Source organism: Cenococcum geophilum (genome assembly GCF_001692895.1).
Source record: "Cenococcum geophilum 1.58 unplaced genomic scaffold K441scaffold_52, whole genome shotgun sequence".
NCBI classification, from domain to species: domain Eukaryota; kingdom Fungi; phylum Ascomycota; class Dothideomycetes; order Gloniales; family Gloniaceae; genus Cenococcum; species Cenococcum geophilum.
This window is the reverse complement of record NW_027137610.1, coordinates 67,987-83,784: the sequence shown is the minus strand read 5'-3', so window position 1 is coordinate 83,784 and position 15,798 is coordinate 67,987. Positions and strand designations below refer to the sequence as shown.

Here is a 15,798-nt window from a genome sequence, read left to right as displayed (position 1 = left end):
ATAATAACTTTAAGACTTAGAAGAAATCTACCTAATACTAAATAAGCGAGGTTTATTAGCTACCCCTAAGGAAATTAACTGAAGACTAGAAAGGATCTAGGCAGTAATTAAAAATAGGTTAAAAGAGTACTGCCCAGTCTTAAAACTGGGCCCCTACGCGCAATATATATGGTCCGTATAATGCGCGGTTCTTATAGCTAGCCAACGATAAGTAAGAAGGAAATACTTAAGTAGCCATAACCTTAAAGATAAGAGATAATATAAAGATATAAGAAACTAGTTAAAGAATACCCTAAAAAAAGAAGTAAGGAATAACTAGAGACAATTTATAAACGAGTATACTTTTAACCCGAGCCTCCCCTATAATAAGGGCCTGTAGGCTATAGTAAAATAGGTAAAGAAAAAGGCAGGGTAATTAGTAGAAGATCTATACCTACTACCCCTATAAAGAGTAGGGGAATTATAAGCTACTAATAATAACGATAAGAAGGCAAAGATCCTTATAGAAAGGTGTAAGGCAGTATTGCTAGGGTGTACGGTAGGGAGCAGGCAAGCCGAGCATGAGTCACATAGGGAGTCGATGGAAGAGGACGATATGGTAATGAGGGTAGGCAATAGCCTCGTACTAAGACGAACCGATAGGGGAGGAAGGAGGCTGCAAGCCCGAGGAGCTTATAAGGGGTGGCCAAGGCCTAGCCGAAGGCTAGCCTTGGCAGCCCCTGAGAGCTCCCGGGATGTAGCCGAGTAAGGGACCAAAAGTACCCTTACAAAAGGTTCTTTCCTTAACCGGCTCTAGTAGACCTTAGTAATATTATAGGTAAAACACTAGTAACTCGCCTATGGGTTAACAGCAATATAATAATAGAGGAAATGGCCAAAACTATTAGCCGCCTTTTAAATAATATAGTACTAGAACTAGATAGGATCCTAAATAAGGCCCTAAAGACCTATAGACCACTTATAGTACCTTAGCTTGCAGATATAGCTAGAGTATACTTTACTATAGGCTACTACCCGCAACTCGGAAGATCTATAATAACGGTTATCCTATAAAAAAAAAGGTAAAGTAGATTACTTAATCCTAGGAAGCTACCGCCCTATTGCCTTAGAAAACACCCTTAGTAAGATCTTAGAAAAGGTAATAGCGGACCATATAGTAGATATAGCTAAGGAATACGCCCTACTACTATAAAGCTAAATAGGGGTAAGAAAGAACCGCTTAACATTATTAGCACTTACGCTACTTGCTACTACTATTAAATCTATATAGGCGATATAAAGGGACTTTATAGTATTAATGCTCAGCCTAAATATTAGTGGCGCCTATAATAACATACCCTATAAGCGTCTCCTATATATCCTTAGGGTAAAAGGCTTCCTAGAATGGATTATATAATTTATTTAAGGGTTTATAGGTTAGAAAGAAATATTACTAGTCTTTAGCGGATACCAGAGCCCCCCTATCGCAGTTATAATAGGAATACCATAAGGATTACCCCTCTTACCTATACTCTTCCTTTTCTTTATAAGTAACCTACTTAACTCCTTTAAGAAAGGGGCGACCTAGGGGATAGGCTTTATTAATAATATAAACCTAATTATATACGGGCTAATAGCCATAAAGAATTGCAGAATACTAGAGAAAGCTTATAACACCTATATAGAATAGGCAAGACGATATAAAGTCTAATTCTTACTAGAGAAATACTAGCTAATCTATTTTATAAGAAAACGTAACTAATTTATAGATCTTTAGTATATAATTCGCATCTAAGGCTTTAGGGGTTAACTAGTTTAGGGCCTAAGGGTATTAGGAGTATAGGTAGATAGTAAGCTCTANTAGAGCGNATATNNNGNNNAAGCGGCCNNTAANGGCNAAGNANAGTNTATNGNNTTATCTAGGATNGTTAATTCTATATAGGGTCCATACTTCTAGAGGTTACGCTTACTATATATAGCAGTTGTCTGGCTAACTATAACATATAGGTTCAGTATTTGGGCCATTAGAGAATCTAAAAAAGGCCCCCCTAAGTCGCTTCTTAAACTACTTTAAAAGGTCCAAATAGCCTGCCTTTAGAGTATAATAGGCGTATATAAGCAAACGGCTACAGCACTACTTAAGAAGGAAGCTAATATCCCCCCCCTATAACTATATATTAAAGCCACTATAATATAAAGGGCGTAAAATAAACGTAACTCTAATATTAAAAAGTATATTAAGACACGCCTAAATAAACTATAGAGGGACCCTAGGGCGCCCTATAGGAGAATAAACTAATAACCCTAAAGTAGGGAAGATANATTAGAGAAATANGTAAAGAAAGTAGAAGAAGAATAGTGCTGCTTTAGGGCCTAGGCCTATATAGAGAAGGAAGGGAGACGCGTAAAAGGCTAGTAAAGATAATAGTAAGAAAGAGAAAGGAGCTAAAGCAGAGTATAAAAGAACGCTAGGAAACTATCTACTATAATATAATACTGGTTGGACTAACGCTAGAGAGGTATATAGGAGTTAAAGGCACAGAGGCTAACTAAGGTAAGAGGAACCTAAGCTATAGCATAGTTAACGCTATAGGGGGTAAATACTCTAAGGCTCTAAGAAGGCCTAATAAAGGCAGAAAATATAATAGTAATACTCTTAAGAATAGGAATAATAGGACTAAAAGACTGGCTCTACTAGGTGGGTGTTCTAGTAGGTAGCCTAAGATATAAATGTAGCTGGCTAAGATAGACACTAAAACACGTAATACTGTTATACCCCTTACGCACTAACTAAGAAGTAATACTCTTAGTAGCTGGCATAGAGAACTATAATATACTACTCTTAATATAAAAAGGCCTTAAGGCGGTTACCTAGTAGCTTATTAGCTAAAATATACTAAACCAGTTTTAGGTTATAAGGGAAATAGTAATAGAGGGCGGGGGGGCGAGCAACGGGCGCCCCCTAATGACTTTATAGTAGTAGAGTAAAGTATACAATACTAGCGCGTCTATAGGCTTATTACGGCAGTAGTAGTTCCTAAGGAGGTTAAAAAGTAAGATAGTAGGAGCACTATAGGTGACTTGCAGGCGCCTTATAGGCGCCTTATAGGCAAGTCCTAAAAGGCGGGGAGATAGATTACGGGGTTTTCTTAAATAGAGTTTTCTCCCTATATGTATATAAGGAGTAGTCCACGTAGGCCCAATAGGGATCCGAATCGGACGTTAAGCAATGAATTATTATTATTATTATTATTGTTATTATATTTGGACCTACTTAATATATATAAGAGAGCTTCTAGAGCCCTCTTTAATAAATAGAGTTCTTATTCCTAATCGTCCGTTTAACAAATTAAAATCTATTAAATTAACCCTTAAATCTTACTCTCTATACTTAATTCTACCTATTAAGTATAGGTAGGTCTTGAAATTCTAGGAGGCAACATTGTTATAGATTTTAGCTTTAAACGCTAGAAAATATGCGCCCACTACTAAAAACACCTTAATCTACTAGGCATAATTGTTGAATTTAGGAACAACAGCTTCAAAACACTAAGTGGCGATCACTTCTTTTTTTTTTGGAAGAGTCAGTTTCCTAATTACGGCTTCGCGCACGTAGATACACAATATATACTATAATTTGATTTTAGTGTATCTTACGTACGGAACTTAAACACAATAATACCCTTAGTATTACGGTACGCTCGGCTCCAAAATCTATATCGTGCTAAGGAGATTTGCCTATATACTAAGATATCTAAGGCAATAAAAGAGGAAAGAATAGCTGCTAATTAAAAAAAGCTTATCGGAGATAAAAGGATTCCGTAACTGTTTTATATCATCGCATTATCACATACCCCTTAATATTATAACATCTTGAACTTTCCTCTACGCTCCAATTAGGGTAAGCCTTTGCTATTATTAAGGGGCTGTTTAGTTGCATTACCTATTCAATCTATATATCTTTTAGTGTCGCGGCTACTACAGCTTTATTTATAACTAGCTTCACTCCCCCCCTTTAGCGAACGCTTATTCCCTACTCTATAAGATATCTTTAAAAACCTGCCTCTTATATTACTATATTAGTTAAGCAACTATATTGTACTATCTACCGCATTATTAATAAATCGTAGACCTTAATATATAGTAGCTATCGCAATACTCTAATATACGGTTTATTAATTCGGCATTAACTGGTTAATTTCCTAGAGTTAAACACTTAAGCGCATTACCTTACCTACTTAGAGCTTTCCTTCTACGTAGAAGTCTCTTATTTTAATTCTATAGTCGCCTAATATATTAAAAAGGGGGTTCTTTAATACTATATTGCTTATATAAAGCCCTAGCTTATTATAGCTTACTATTAGGCCCGGTTAGTATTTATATTAGCTTACTATTACTTCTAAAAAGAGAATTAGTAAAGAGTTATATAGATAGATAAGGCAGCTATATATCGTAGTAGGTACTAATAGCTCTATATTATTAGAAGAGCTAGTAAACAATATTATCTTAACTACCTCCGTCCTAAGTTTACTAACATATCTTATATAATAGTATAAACTATATTCTACGGTATAGAAAAAGGGCCTCTACTATTTTAGAATAAAGAAGAATAGGGTAATATTACGGTGTAGGGCTTCCTAGATTATATATAAAGCTTAAAGAATTCTATAACTTCTATAATATTAAGTATAATATATATTTTCCTAGTTACAAATTTAGAAGTACTTTAATAATTATATAAATAGATAAAGCTCCTTATTATAAAGCTTATATTACTATTACTAAGTTCTAAAAAGATAATATTAAGTTGCTTTAGTAGCTAGTAAATTATTACAGCACTAGCAGAACTTAGCAGAACTCTACTATTATATAACGCGAAGATCTTATAAATATTAAGCGGCATTGCTCTTCTTCTCCTTTCCTTTCTCTAGCTTTGGATCCTCGTTTATAGACAATCTAATTATATAGGCTTGCGCGTCCCTCTTACTATACTTATACCTTAATTAACTAAGTTACTAATATTATCTAAAGCTTAACTACCCTTTCTTCCTAAGAAGGAACTTAAATATATCTATAGACTATAAATAGAACAAGAATATAGAATTAGAATATAAAAGAATATAAATAAAACCTTAAGAACTAGATATATATAAACTAAAATCCTTAAAGAAATTACCTAGAATTATCTAATACCCTTACCACTATACTAAGAAATATAGTATCCGGTAAAGTAGCTATAGGGCTTACAAATACCTTAGATAAAGAAATAATTAATATTTTAACCCTCTAGGCGGAACTTACCACAGCTAATATTAAAATTAAACGGCTACGAGAACTGCTTAAAACTAGAGACACCTCTATATTTAGCAATAACCTATTAGACAGACTTGCTGCTGTCCTTAAGGCCCTAGCCTAATATATAGCATTATTATAATCCGCAAAGGTCGCGGACCCCCTATTACTTATAAACGGAACTAACCCTATATTTAATAATTAGAAGCTTTAACTATAAGATAAGCTTAAAGTTAATACAGACTACTTCCCTATTATTTAAGCTAAAATAGCCTACGTCTTTAGCTATACTAGTAAAAACGTATAAATATATTTACGTCCGTAATACGCCTAGGACTTAATAGACCCCTTTCTCTCTAAAAAAGAGATAATTAACTACCTATCTTCTATTTATAAGGACTCCTTTAAGGTATAAAACGCTCGCCTTAACTATAAAAGCCTAAATATAAAAACAATAGAGACCTTTTTAGCCTCTTAGATCCGCTTTTAATTTAGAAGGATAATATAGAGTTAGAAAAAGAGGAATCCTAAAAAAGGACTCCTCTTTATAGTTAAAAGGGATTAATATATTATATATTAATCTAGGTTAGTTAATTAGTAGAAGAAGCTGCACTATCCCATATACTTTATTCTATAATAGATATTAAGTTTTAACCTCTACTTTAGCTAACTTAGGAGCAAATACCTTTACCTTAACTAATATAAAGTATGTTATAAAACTGGCTAACTTCTTAAATATATCTTTTAAAGAACTGCCTAAACCAATTTCTATTTAAGGGTATAACAGATAGATAGGGCTACCTATTATAACTATCTTATAAATTTACCTCCGTATTAGTAAATAAAGGTAATATAATATCCCCTTCCTAATTATAGACCTTAGAAGCTATAATATAATTTTAAAAAGAAAATGGCTAGCCTATTTAGGCTTATAGCTTAATATACGGAATAGATAGCTTATTTAGCCCAAAACTATACCCTAATACCTTCCTTTATAAAAGAAATTAGTATTATAATAGAAAACCTTATACGGCTATAAATAAATACTACTTACTAGGCTAATGCTATATAAAGGGACCGGGCTTTCAAGAAAAACGTACAGCTTAATCCGTAATAAATTTATATACTACGCCGCCCCTAAAATACCTATATTATACCCCTTATATTAAAAATTAAAGAAGTTAGTAATAAGCTAGCTAAGCTCCCTATAGGGAGCTTAGGCCCTATATAGCTATAAAGAATAGTAAGAAATATTAGATACTATACTAAACTAATATATTAGAGAGATAACTTATAGAAGATAGAATAGGAGCTAAGAAAGATTATAAACCCTAAACTATAAAATATAGTCTAGTAAATAGCTATAAGGAAACCTACGGGCCTCCTACTAGTTAATATCTGCTATATTAGCGCCGTATAATTCTACTAGAACTTAGTCTAGCCTAATACTATTACTTTTACAACTAGCTTATATAAAATTAACTAAATAATTAAGGAAAAGGAAAGCGAACTTAGTAGATAGGAAGGCGAGCTTATAGATAAGAAGCTAGTAGAATAAAAACTACCCTATTAATAGTAGAAGTTTAAGGATATATTCTCTAAGGTAGTATCTAATAGACTCCCGCCTTACTAACTGTATAACTATAAAATTAAGATTAAGGGATTGTTCGGTTGCAAAACCGTCAGATTGAATATGAACTGAAAGTCCGGCAGAAGGAACGCGTTCCTTCCCGATTTAACACGCGTCTGTGGCTCTACGGGTTGCACGGACGTGTGCAAATATGAAGCCTCCATATTAAACTGGAATCTATAACAGGAGCTTCGAGCTCCATATTAAAATGACGCCAAGAGCTCCATTTCAGAAGCTGTATACGGTAAAGTTGCCAATATTTTAGCGTGCTATTCTGGCGTTTTGCGAGCGGTGAGAGGAACATCAAATTTTTGAGGCTGTGCAGACAAAATCACTCCGAATCAACAAATTATAAAATGGAATCCGAGGCCTCCATATTGCAACCGAACGACCCCTAAGCTAGATAAGAAAAATACTTTTAGCTTTAGCCCCTTTTACTAACAGTTTACTGCTAAATTATAGGCTATAAGGTATTATCTTATTAATAACCTAAATAAGGGCTTTATTAAGTCTAGCTAAGCCTATTTTAACTTGCTTATTTTCTTTACTAAAAAGCTAAATAAAGGACTCTATTTCTATATTAATTACTATAAGCTAAATAATATAACCTATAAGGATAATTATCTACTCTATATAAAACTTTATTAGCAATCCCTATAAGCTTTAAGAATTCTATAGCTGTTACCCTAATAAACTAAAACCCCTAAAGTACCTAGACAAGTAAATAGAGTATTAGTATAGTAAAAACAATAAGCTACTAAAAGAATATAAGGATAAGAACACCCTATAGGAGTAATATAGATATATAAAGCTAAAGGGCAGGCTTTACTAAGGGGGGAAGTAATATTATGGCATTAGTAGAACTTGGTAGAACTCTATAGTTATATAACGCGAAGATCTTATAAACATTAAGCAGCGCTACTCTTCTTCTCCTTTTCTTTCTTTAGCTTTAGATCCTCGTTTATAGACAATCCAATTATATAGGCTTGCGCGTCCCTCTTGCCGTACTCGTGCCTCGATTAACCGAGTCGCTAATATAAATAGCCTAGATCTTAACCTAATTAAGGCTGTTTAAAATTTGATAGAGATTTAATTAGCTAAGTAGAAGCCTTATTTATAAATAAAAGAAATAATATAAGTAGCTATTAAATCTAAATAGGGGAATTTATAGGCCTATTACTTTAAGGACCTAGTTACTTCTATACCTATACGCCTTTAGGTAATCATTAAAGTAAAAAAGGGATGTATTAAGTAGTAGAGGATAATAAAAAGCTTAGGGGATAATTAAGAGCTTAAAAGAGATATTTAGATACTTATTTAGCTACTATAGCTTTAGAGGTGTTTATGTGTAGGCGGTCTACTATACAGTTATTGATTTTAAAAAGCTTTATAAAAGTTTAATATTAAAGTCTTTCGAAGCTCGCTGCCAAGACGGGGAAACTCATACTAATCTGTATAAGGATTTCCGCCTGAGAGGCATCACTAGTAAGGCGCTAACCACTGGAATTAACGAGATGGTGTAGTTCCCGCCGTGTGTCCTAATAAAACTAGGCCAACGGATTGGGACCCTGTAGGCCTAATCTAGTTATAGCTAGAAGCTGCGCTGCAAACCTCTTGGCGCAACTTTCTTGGCGGAAACCTACACATCCACATGCTTTCATGTGGTGGGGACTTCCTTCCCCAAGTTCTCTCTCCAACCACACCCAAAAAGGGTCCAAAAACAAGGGTGTGGCTGGTGCGGGTCGACCACCCTCCCTATTTGTGGTGACGACATCCGGTGCCAAAACACTTTCATTACCGTTAGATATCACTCGTAAGCATGCTTACACAGCTCAACCCTTCCACATTTGCACTAGCTTCTGTTTACTATATAATATCTTCTACGCTACGTCTAGGAGACTTATGAGTATGTGACCCACAAAATAAAGCCGCTTCAAAGCCCTTTCACCATGTTCCCAATCTGCCAATCATTTAGAGAGCAATCAATCTCCCCCGTGTCAGCACTTGACGTATGGTGGGGCTGAGAATTTTGCAGACAGATAGACGCCGCCGCCAATAACACTGCCTTTTGCCCTGGCTGAAAAGCATGCATGAGCGCTTTTGTCTTTTGTTGCTCACCTTGCAGCAAGATATAGTCAAAGAAAGTAAGAGATAATATCTCAAGAATATATCGTCACAGCGGAATTCAATCTTGCATTATTCCGGCCGTAATTCCGGAGTTTGCCTGCTGCCTGAATGTTACTGGGCCGCATGCCCCGGAGGCCCTCGTTCTCCTCCAGAAGCCTGTCCCGCTCTGTCTCGATTGCTTTGATGTAGTCGATGGCGCTGGCGAGAACAGTGGCCTTGCTAGGCTTGGGAGGACCCGCCAAACCGCTCGAATCTCGTTGTGGGAGTGTCGGCACAGCAAGGCGGAGACGTTCGAGCTCAGAATTCAAACCTTCGCGATATTTACGTTCGACTTGGTTATGCGGAAGGCGATAGAGTGGGCGGGACTTAGGAGAGCCGTTAGTCGAGTAATTTGTGGGATCTATCTCGCTTCGATTGATCCTTGGTCTGCCTCGTTTTCTTTGTACTCTTTTTGGTGAGGGCTCGTCCTTAGCAGCATCGTCTGGCGACTCCCTCTTTAATGAGCCATGNGACAGTGTGGGAGAAGCTTGGGTTGGCTGGGGACCATCTCTGCAGAGCAATGGTGTTGGTGATGATTCCCGTAGAGATGAGCAGCTGGATTCGAGCGAGTCCGAGTCGATGGCGCCGAATTGGAGGCCGGTCGTGAAGGTGTCGTTGTAGTTCACTAACCGTCTAAACAGTGCGGAGTTGGTGGATGGCCACTGGTTCATATTCGCATCCTCTATTGCTGACGTCGCAGTTGGCAATGTGGCGTTGAATGCGGCGTGGTATTTTGGTGCAAAGCCGGCTGGGAGGTCAACGTTGTTGAGAGGGCGGTCGAAGAAATCGCAGTTTACCCAGTCATCGAGTAAGTAGTCAGGTGTTGTAGTGTACAAGTCTGCGAGGTAAGCCTTGTCGAAGGCGTCGGGGCAGGAGAATGCTTCGTCCGCGGGGCTGCAGTCTGATGAAGCTACTATGGGGTAAGAAGACAAGTCAGAGAAGTCAATCTTGGAAGCTCACGGTGGGCTTGTTCTGCGTCGACCATGGAGTCGAGCTGGGTGAAGAGTGCCCAGTCGACTGTCATTGTGATGGGTTGATGTGAGTTGGTTGCTGTAATGGAGAGAGGAAGGTGACAATAGAAGCAGGCGTTGTGCCTTAAGGCTAAGTTAAACACAGAAGAGAGGCGTGAGGTGTCTAGTATAAGTATCTCAATAACTATGTCGGCTGAAACGCAGGTGGAAATGTGTGTTTAAAAAATTGTCAGTCTAGGTGAGGTCACTGACTGTCCTTTTATCTTTCCAAAATCTTCTAATGCCTCGCTCCCCTCGATAATCCCTGGTCTGTTAGTCTCGTTCCGACATGTATTGCCAAGCTCAAGGCTGAAGGATGAATATGTCATGTTTACAGCCTGGACTGGTGTCCGGTGCGGTAGAGGGGCGAGACTTTGCAAGGCGACTGGCCCGTGCGGGGAAGCGAATGGCAGGTGCCCCACAGAAATGAGGCGTTGCATTTCTCGGGAGCACTCGTGGAGATGTGCCCGAGCTGGCCGAAGCAAAGGTGGACCGTTGGTACGTGCACTATGCGCACGTGCGGGCATACTGCACCCAACCAAGGGCCTGAGGCTTATGGTCGCAGCTTTATTAGTCGTAACGGAGCGTAAAAATATACTAAATTTTGCAACTGAACAGACCCACCCATCGCGCAAACCTACAAAAGGTAAGCGAATGATTGGCAAGATGCCACGTACGGCTGTGCGGAACAATACAAGGGGGTAACATCAATGCCTCAGACGCCCCCCCTGCTATAATGGGTGAAGAAATAAGCGAGTGCAAAGTGATATAGCAGGGCCAGGTTATTTTGTTTACCGTACTAGCAGGGGGGGCGTCTGAGGCATTGATGTTACCCCTCGCCCACCCTGCTAGTATGGGTGAAGAAATAAGCGAGTCCAGAATGACATAGCGGGGCCAGATTATTTTGTTTACTGTACTAGCAGGGTGGGCGTCTGACCCGTTCATGTTACCCCCTTGTAGATATAAGCGAGGTGACTTCGTCATCTGACAAGTTTATCGCAATTTTTATTATAATCTTGCCTTACTGCTATACCTTATGTACTTCTCTACGTCTAAAACACTACGAGCTAAAAGCTCATTATCTTCTCTATTGCCTCCACGTTGTAGTGATATTATAGCTCTATTTCACGAGAAGTTAGACATAGGTGGCTAGTCGGATTTAGTCCAAATCTACGAAGACTCCGTTTAAAATCTAAGTTAACTGTTACGATAATACATCTTACCTCTTAATAGGGCTATAGTATATATTTATAAAGATATATTAGATGAATGTATTATAACTATCGTGGTTGTTGCTTATCCCTTAACCCGCTGCTTTGCGTCCATCTGTTATCGATAACAGATGGACGCAAAGCAGCGGGTTAAGGGATAGAAAAGGTCAAAAATCGATTTTTAAACATTCACTTCTCACCAAAGCGACCCCTATAAGCTCTCGGACGCTTCGCAGAAGTTTTTAGGCAGGGGGGGGGGATAGGGAGCCGTTCCCCTGTCTCGTAACCAAAATCTACTACGGAGCCTCTGAGCCTCTGATTTATGAGATAAAGCAAAGGAAACTTTGTTTTTGCCAAGTGCTCCAATCACGTGTAGTCCGGCTCCGAACGCTCACGACGGCTCCGAGCGCTCCGAGCGCTCCGAGCTCTCCGAGAGCCCGAGAGGGCCGAAGCGTGCGTTTCCTTCCTCCCGCTGACCTGATCGTGGGCAGGCTGTCACGTCATGGACGGTTTCACGGAATCTCCGCTGTTCAGCCCGCATGAACACTCTTTACGGCCCTCAGACGCCGCCGAGGCCTTCCGACGCAAGCGAAAAGCTCAGGGACAGCGAGCCTGCTTCCCTTGCCGACAGCGCAAAGTCCGATGTAGCTTCGAGACACCCTGCCAAACATGCTTTACTCGGAACCATCCCGAACTGTGCACGTACGATCCACCGCTAAAGCGCATTCATATTGATCCTACTGCGGCCCGCGCCGCTGACGGGCCCGAAATTTCGGGGCCTGCCCAGTCAGAGTCGGACTTGATTCACACTAAGCTCGAAACGTTGGAGGGGTCGCTTTTAGACATACAGGAGAGCATTGCCCAACTTTCAGACGTCATTGGCCATTTGGCAAGAGACAGAAATAATCAGCATGCTCCGGCATTGGATGCCACAGCGAATGCTCCTTCAGAAGCAGGTGCCCAAGCAGAGGGCATCTACATCAATCCAGATATGACGGGCGAAAATGTCTACCTTGGCCCCCAGTCTGTGCCGGCAATGGTTATGGCACTTGGCAAAGGTGAAGATGGAGGCAAGATCCAAGAGGTCCTGGGCACCAGCGTTTTACCAGTCTTTGGTCTCGATAACGAGACTGCTACATACCCTTTCGTGGACCTGTGGGGGCTACCCCACGGATCGCCGATGAGGATCCGGGAACTCTGTGCCACATTGCCTAGCGATGCAGACTGTCTTGAATACTTCAGATATTATCGTGACACTGCCCACGTCCTCTTTCCCGTCATTGTCGATATCGAACATTTTGAGTCCAATCTCACCAATTTCCTCATTATCCGGGATAACAATGGGCTAGAAGTCACTGGAGACGAACTTGCGAAACAGGAGGTCTACGGCAAAGATCTGCATTGGCTCGGACTGCTCTTTGCTATCCTCGCATCTGGATGCCAATGCTCAGGGCTCTCTAGAAAGGAACGGCAGCTAACCTCCCAGGTCTATGGTAAGCGTGCTCATCCCAAGACAGATGCACGCGGGGAAGTCGTCGCCACGCAGGGGTATCCTTATCCGACATTCTATAATGTGTGTGACCAGCCTTAGATGTTCGAAGGGCATGAACGCTACTTAATTTTTTGGGTCTGGAGAAGCAGTCTGTGTGGCATTGACTTTCCCAGCGAACTTCCAATACCCTAAATTAGAAGCCCAAACGCTAATAGTTTGAAAGTATGTTGTTCCTATGAATGCCTGCGTATAATCAATTACCTATCTCATTCAACGCCAATCGACATTCAAAATCTCCTCATTCTGGGAAACGTCATCTCGAACAGCATGAATGCCGGGGTTGCCTGGTCGTTGCTTGGTAAGTGGTTTCAGATGAAAATGCTCTCTACAAGCTTTCCAGGCTGGGAAGTGCCCTACTTTAAGTTATCATAAGTCGCAGAACCCGTCGCAGGGACAGCATCGATGGTTTCAATATGTAGATTTGGGTACAAAGAAGCTGTCCAACTGTGTACCCTGACTGACACAAGTTCTACAAGAGGATAGTCTCTATTCCTCTCGTTGTTTAATTAGATGAAGCACTTCAAAAGTTGTCTTTCATTGCTCTCCAACTTTTATTGCCTTTAGACATAATTATTCCGAAATGGGCCTCGAGTTGCACGTCAGATCTAGAGCGTACTTACTGATGGTTTTTAAGGACTTACGATTCGATTAGCGCAAAGCCTTGGTCTTCACCGTGCAGCACCTGACTCTGCCGCACCGGCTGTTAAGTTACAGAGAAGTAACATCTGGTAAGCAATATTGAACCATTTAGGGTGTGCTAGAATTTATGGCGGAAGGGTACAAGTCGGTCGGTCAGGCATACCAAAGCCTAACGTCATGCGACTCGTCGGGAAACGTGGATAGAGGACAGAACGTGTATTGTGCATGAGCTCGCTCAACACAAGCCTCCCGACATTCCTTATATCCCTATCCCGACCGCCATTAGTTCTTACATCGTACTTCACGTCACCTCCTTTAAAAGTGTTGGACTTCCGCAAAGGCTGACAATAGTTAGGTGGCAAATCATATGGCAAGATAGCCTTCTGTCAATTTCCTATGACAGAGCTTCCCCGACGGTAATCATTGACGCCTTGCAAGGAACCTGGCTTCTGGGGCAAACAAAAATGTCTTATGCCGACTGTATGCGGAGTTTATGCATCCTAGGGCTGGATATTGTCCAGCTGCGAGCAGCTTATCGAGACTCAAGCCGTCAAGTCCTACAAATCATGGAATACCGAGACAAAATCCGAGATCTTCTCGACAGATCATCAAGTCATCTACAGGATCTTCGAATGTGTAGATCTATGAAGGATCACCTAGAGTATTGGAACTTCTTTCTCCACCGCTCATATGTAATGGCCGAACTCTGCCGCCCAGTCATCAACACTACAAACCCCAATGAAGATGTACCGTCATCTCTTAAGCAAATATGTATCGACAGTCTAGCCGACACCGTAGAAGCCTTCCTCGGCTTACAAAAAATCACCAAATTTGCCGTCTACTCCTGGGCAGCTCTGCATCGGGCTCTCAGCTCTGCCCTCCTCCTCGGCCTACTTGGAATGCGTACTAAGAACGAGCGAGCCCGGAGGCTCCTGGACAAATTAGTTACCGTCATGTCCAACGTTTTGTCAGGCTTGGAGCCTGTGGATCTCCCAGGGCCTATTATCCGATCAGTTGAGGCATTACGGAAGTTGATACCTCATCAAGGGCCAAGAGACCTACCATTAGTTCAGGCAGTTGAAGAGAAATTAGATACTGATGATAGCGGTATTGGATCGTCGTCTAGTGAATCATCAACACCGTTTTTCCTTAGGGGTAATGAAGGATCTTCGCCTCATTCTATTGTGCAGTCTATTATCTGGGGTAAAGGTTACGGCGCATAAGAGCCAATATTTCAGGTACTCTATTCATCATCATTTTGAAGGTAAGCTTACCACACCTATGGTTGGATGGGACCTATCCCGATAGCATAGTTGGGAAGTTAGATTGATTCTGGACTATCGGTAGACGTTTCGTAATAGCGTTTATAATGCAATAAACTAAAATAGCCGAATGGCACAGCGGAGTAATATTAGTTTGTGACACTTTGGTATGGAGAAGAGACTAAGTGGTATATTTGGGTACACGCGTTGGGGATTAAGACCGATCGCTAAGAACCCATAGAGATAAGATATTATGGGAAGGCTAGATGTCAAAGCCGGGGTTGTAGGCTTGATGACTACCCTACGTCTTGCCGAAGCTAGGTACAAAAATGTGCTGGTATTTACTAAGCATATGCCAGTGGCTTCGGATGCTGTCTATGCAAGTCCATGGGTAGGTGTTAATTGCGTACCATATGTGGCATCAGCAGTGACTCCTAGAGCACAGCTCATCACGTTTGTCAGGGCATCGGCAGAGAGCCCTGTCCAGGCACAATAGGACGTAACGACATGGAAAGAATTTGATCGCCTTATTAAGGAGGCGCCGGGCGCTGGTGTGTGCTGCAAAGTGAGCAAAATCATTCAAGCAGGGTTAAATAGCTTTCTTATAATCTTGTAGCAAAGACAACATTTCTCGTATGTGAAGCGCTGATCGCCGCAATTGACTGCTGGGTAAAGTATATCTCTGCCCTTTATTTGTATCCCAAGGGGTCTAGATGGTGTGACTCTCAGCCCCTGTTACTGGCCTGGAGTCTGGAGCTTCCCTATCACATTGTGATCTCGGGTGAGGATAAGTGCAGCTGACAACGGAAATAAGTAGTGGAAATGCTAAGTTAATTACTGTGAATATTTTTTCCTTTTCTTTTTCTTATTATTTGCATTGGGCACATGGTTGATGGCGAGCTTCTACTTAGATCAGGGCAGGCCTAGTTTCGACAATAAATAGTGTTTGGAGTATAGTTTGTTTAAATTGCCAGATATATAAGGTATCTGTCGGGAATAAGGCCATCATATAAGGCAAGTTGCCGTCACGTGAGGCAAGTTGCCGTCACGTGTCGCC

The 15,798-nt window shown here is 40.6% G+C and overlaps 2 protein-coding genes across 2 annotated transcripts; one reads left to right on the top strand and one right to left on the bottom strand.

Moving 5' to 3' along the window:
* Window positions 1-8,737: 8,737 nt before the first annotated feature.
* Window positions 8,738-10,404, bottom strand: K441DRAFT_666969 (uncharacterized protein). The gene is made up of 2 exons (XM_067649741.1): window positions 10,028-10,404; window positions 8,738-9,977 (listed from the first exon to the last, which is right to left on the bottom strand). Exons 1-2 carry the CDS (start codon window positions 10,089-10,091, stop codon window positions 9,061-9,063), a joined length of 981 nt encoding a protein of 326 aa, XP_067499360.1. The 5' UTR covers window positions 10,092-10,404; the 3' UTR covers window positions 8,738-9,060.
* Window positions 10,405-11,784: 1,380 nt separating this feature from the next.
* K441DRAFT_666966 (uncharacterized protein) lies at window positions 11,785-14,993 on the top strand. Its single transcript, XM_067649740.1, has 4 exons — window positions 11,785-12,781; window positions 13,004-13,138; window positions 13,475-13,568; window positions 13,835-14,993. Exons 1-4 carry the CDS (start codon window positions 11,791-11,793, stop codon window positions 14,700-14,702), a joined length of 2,088 nt encoding a protein of 695 aa, XP_067499359.1. The 5' UTR covers window positions 11,785-11,790; the 3' UTR covers window positions 14,703-14,993.
* The last annotated feature ends 805 nt before the right edge of the window (window positions 14,994-15,798 follow it).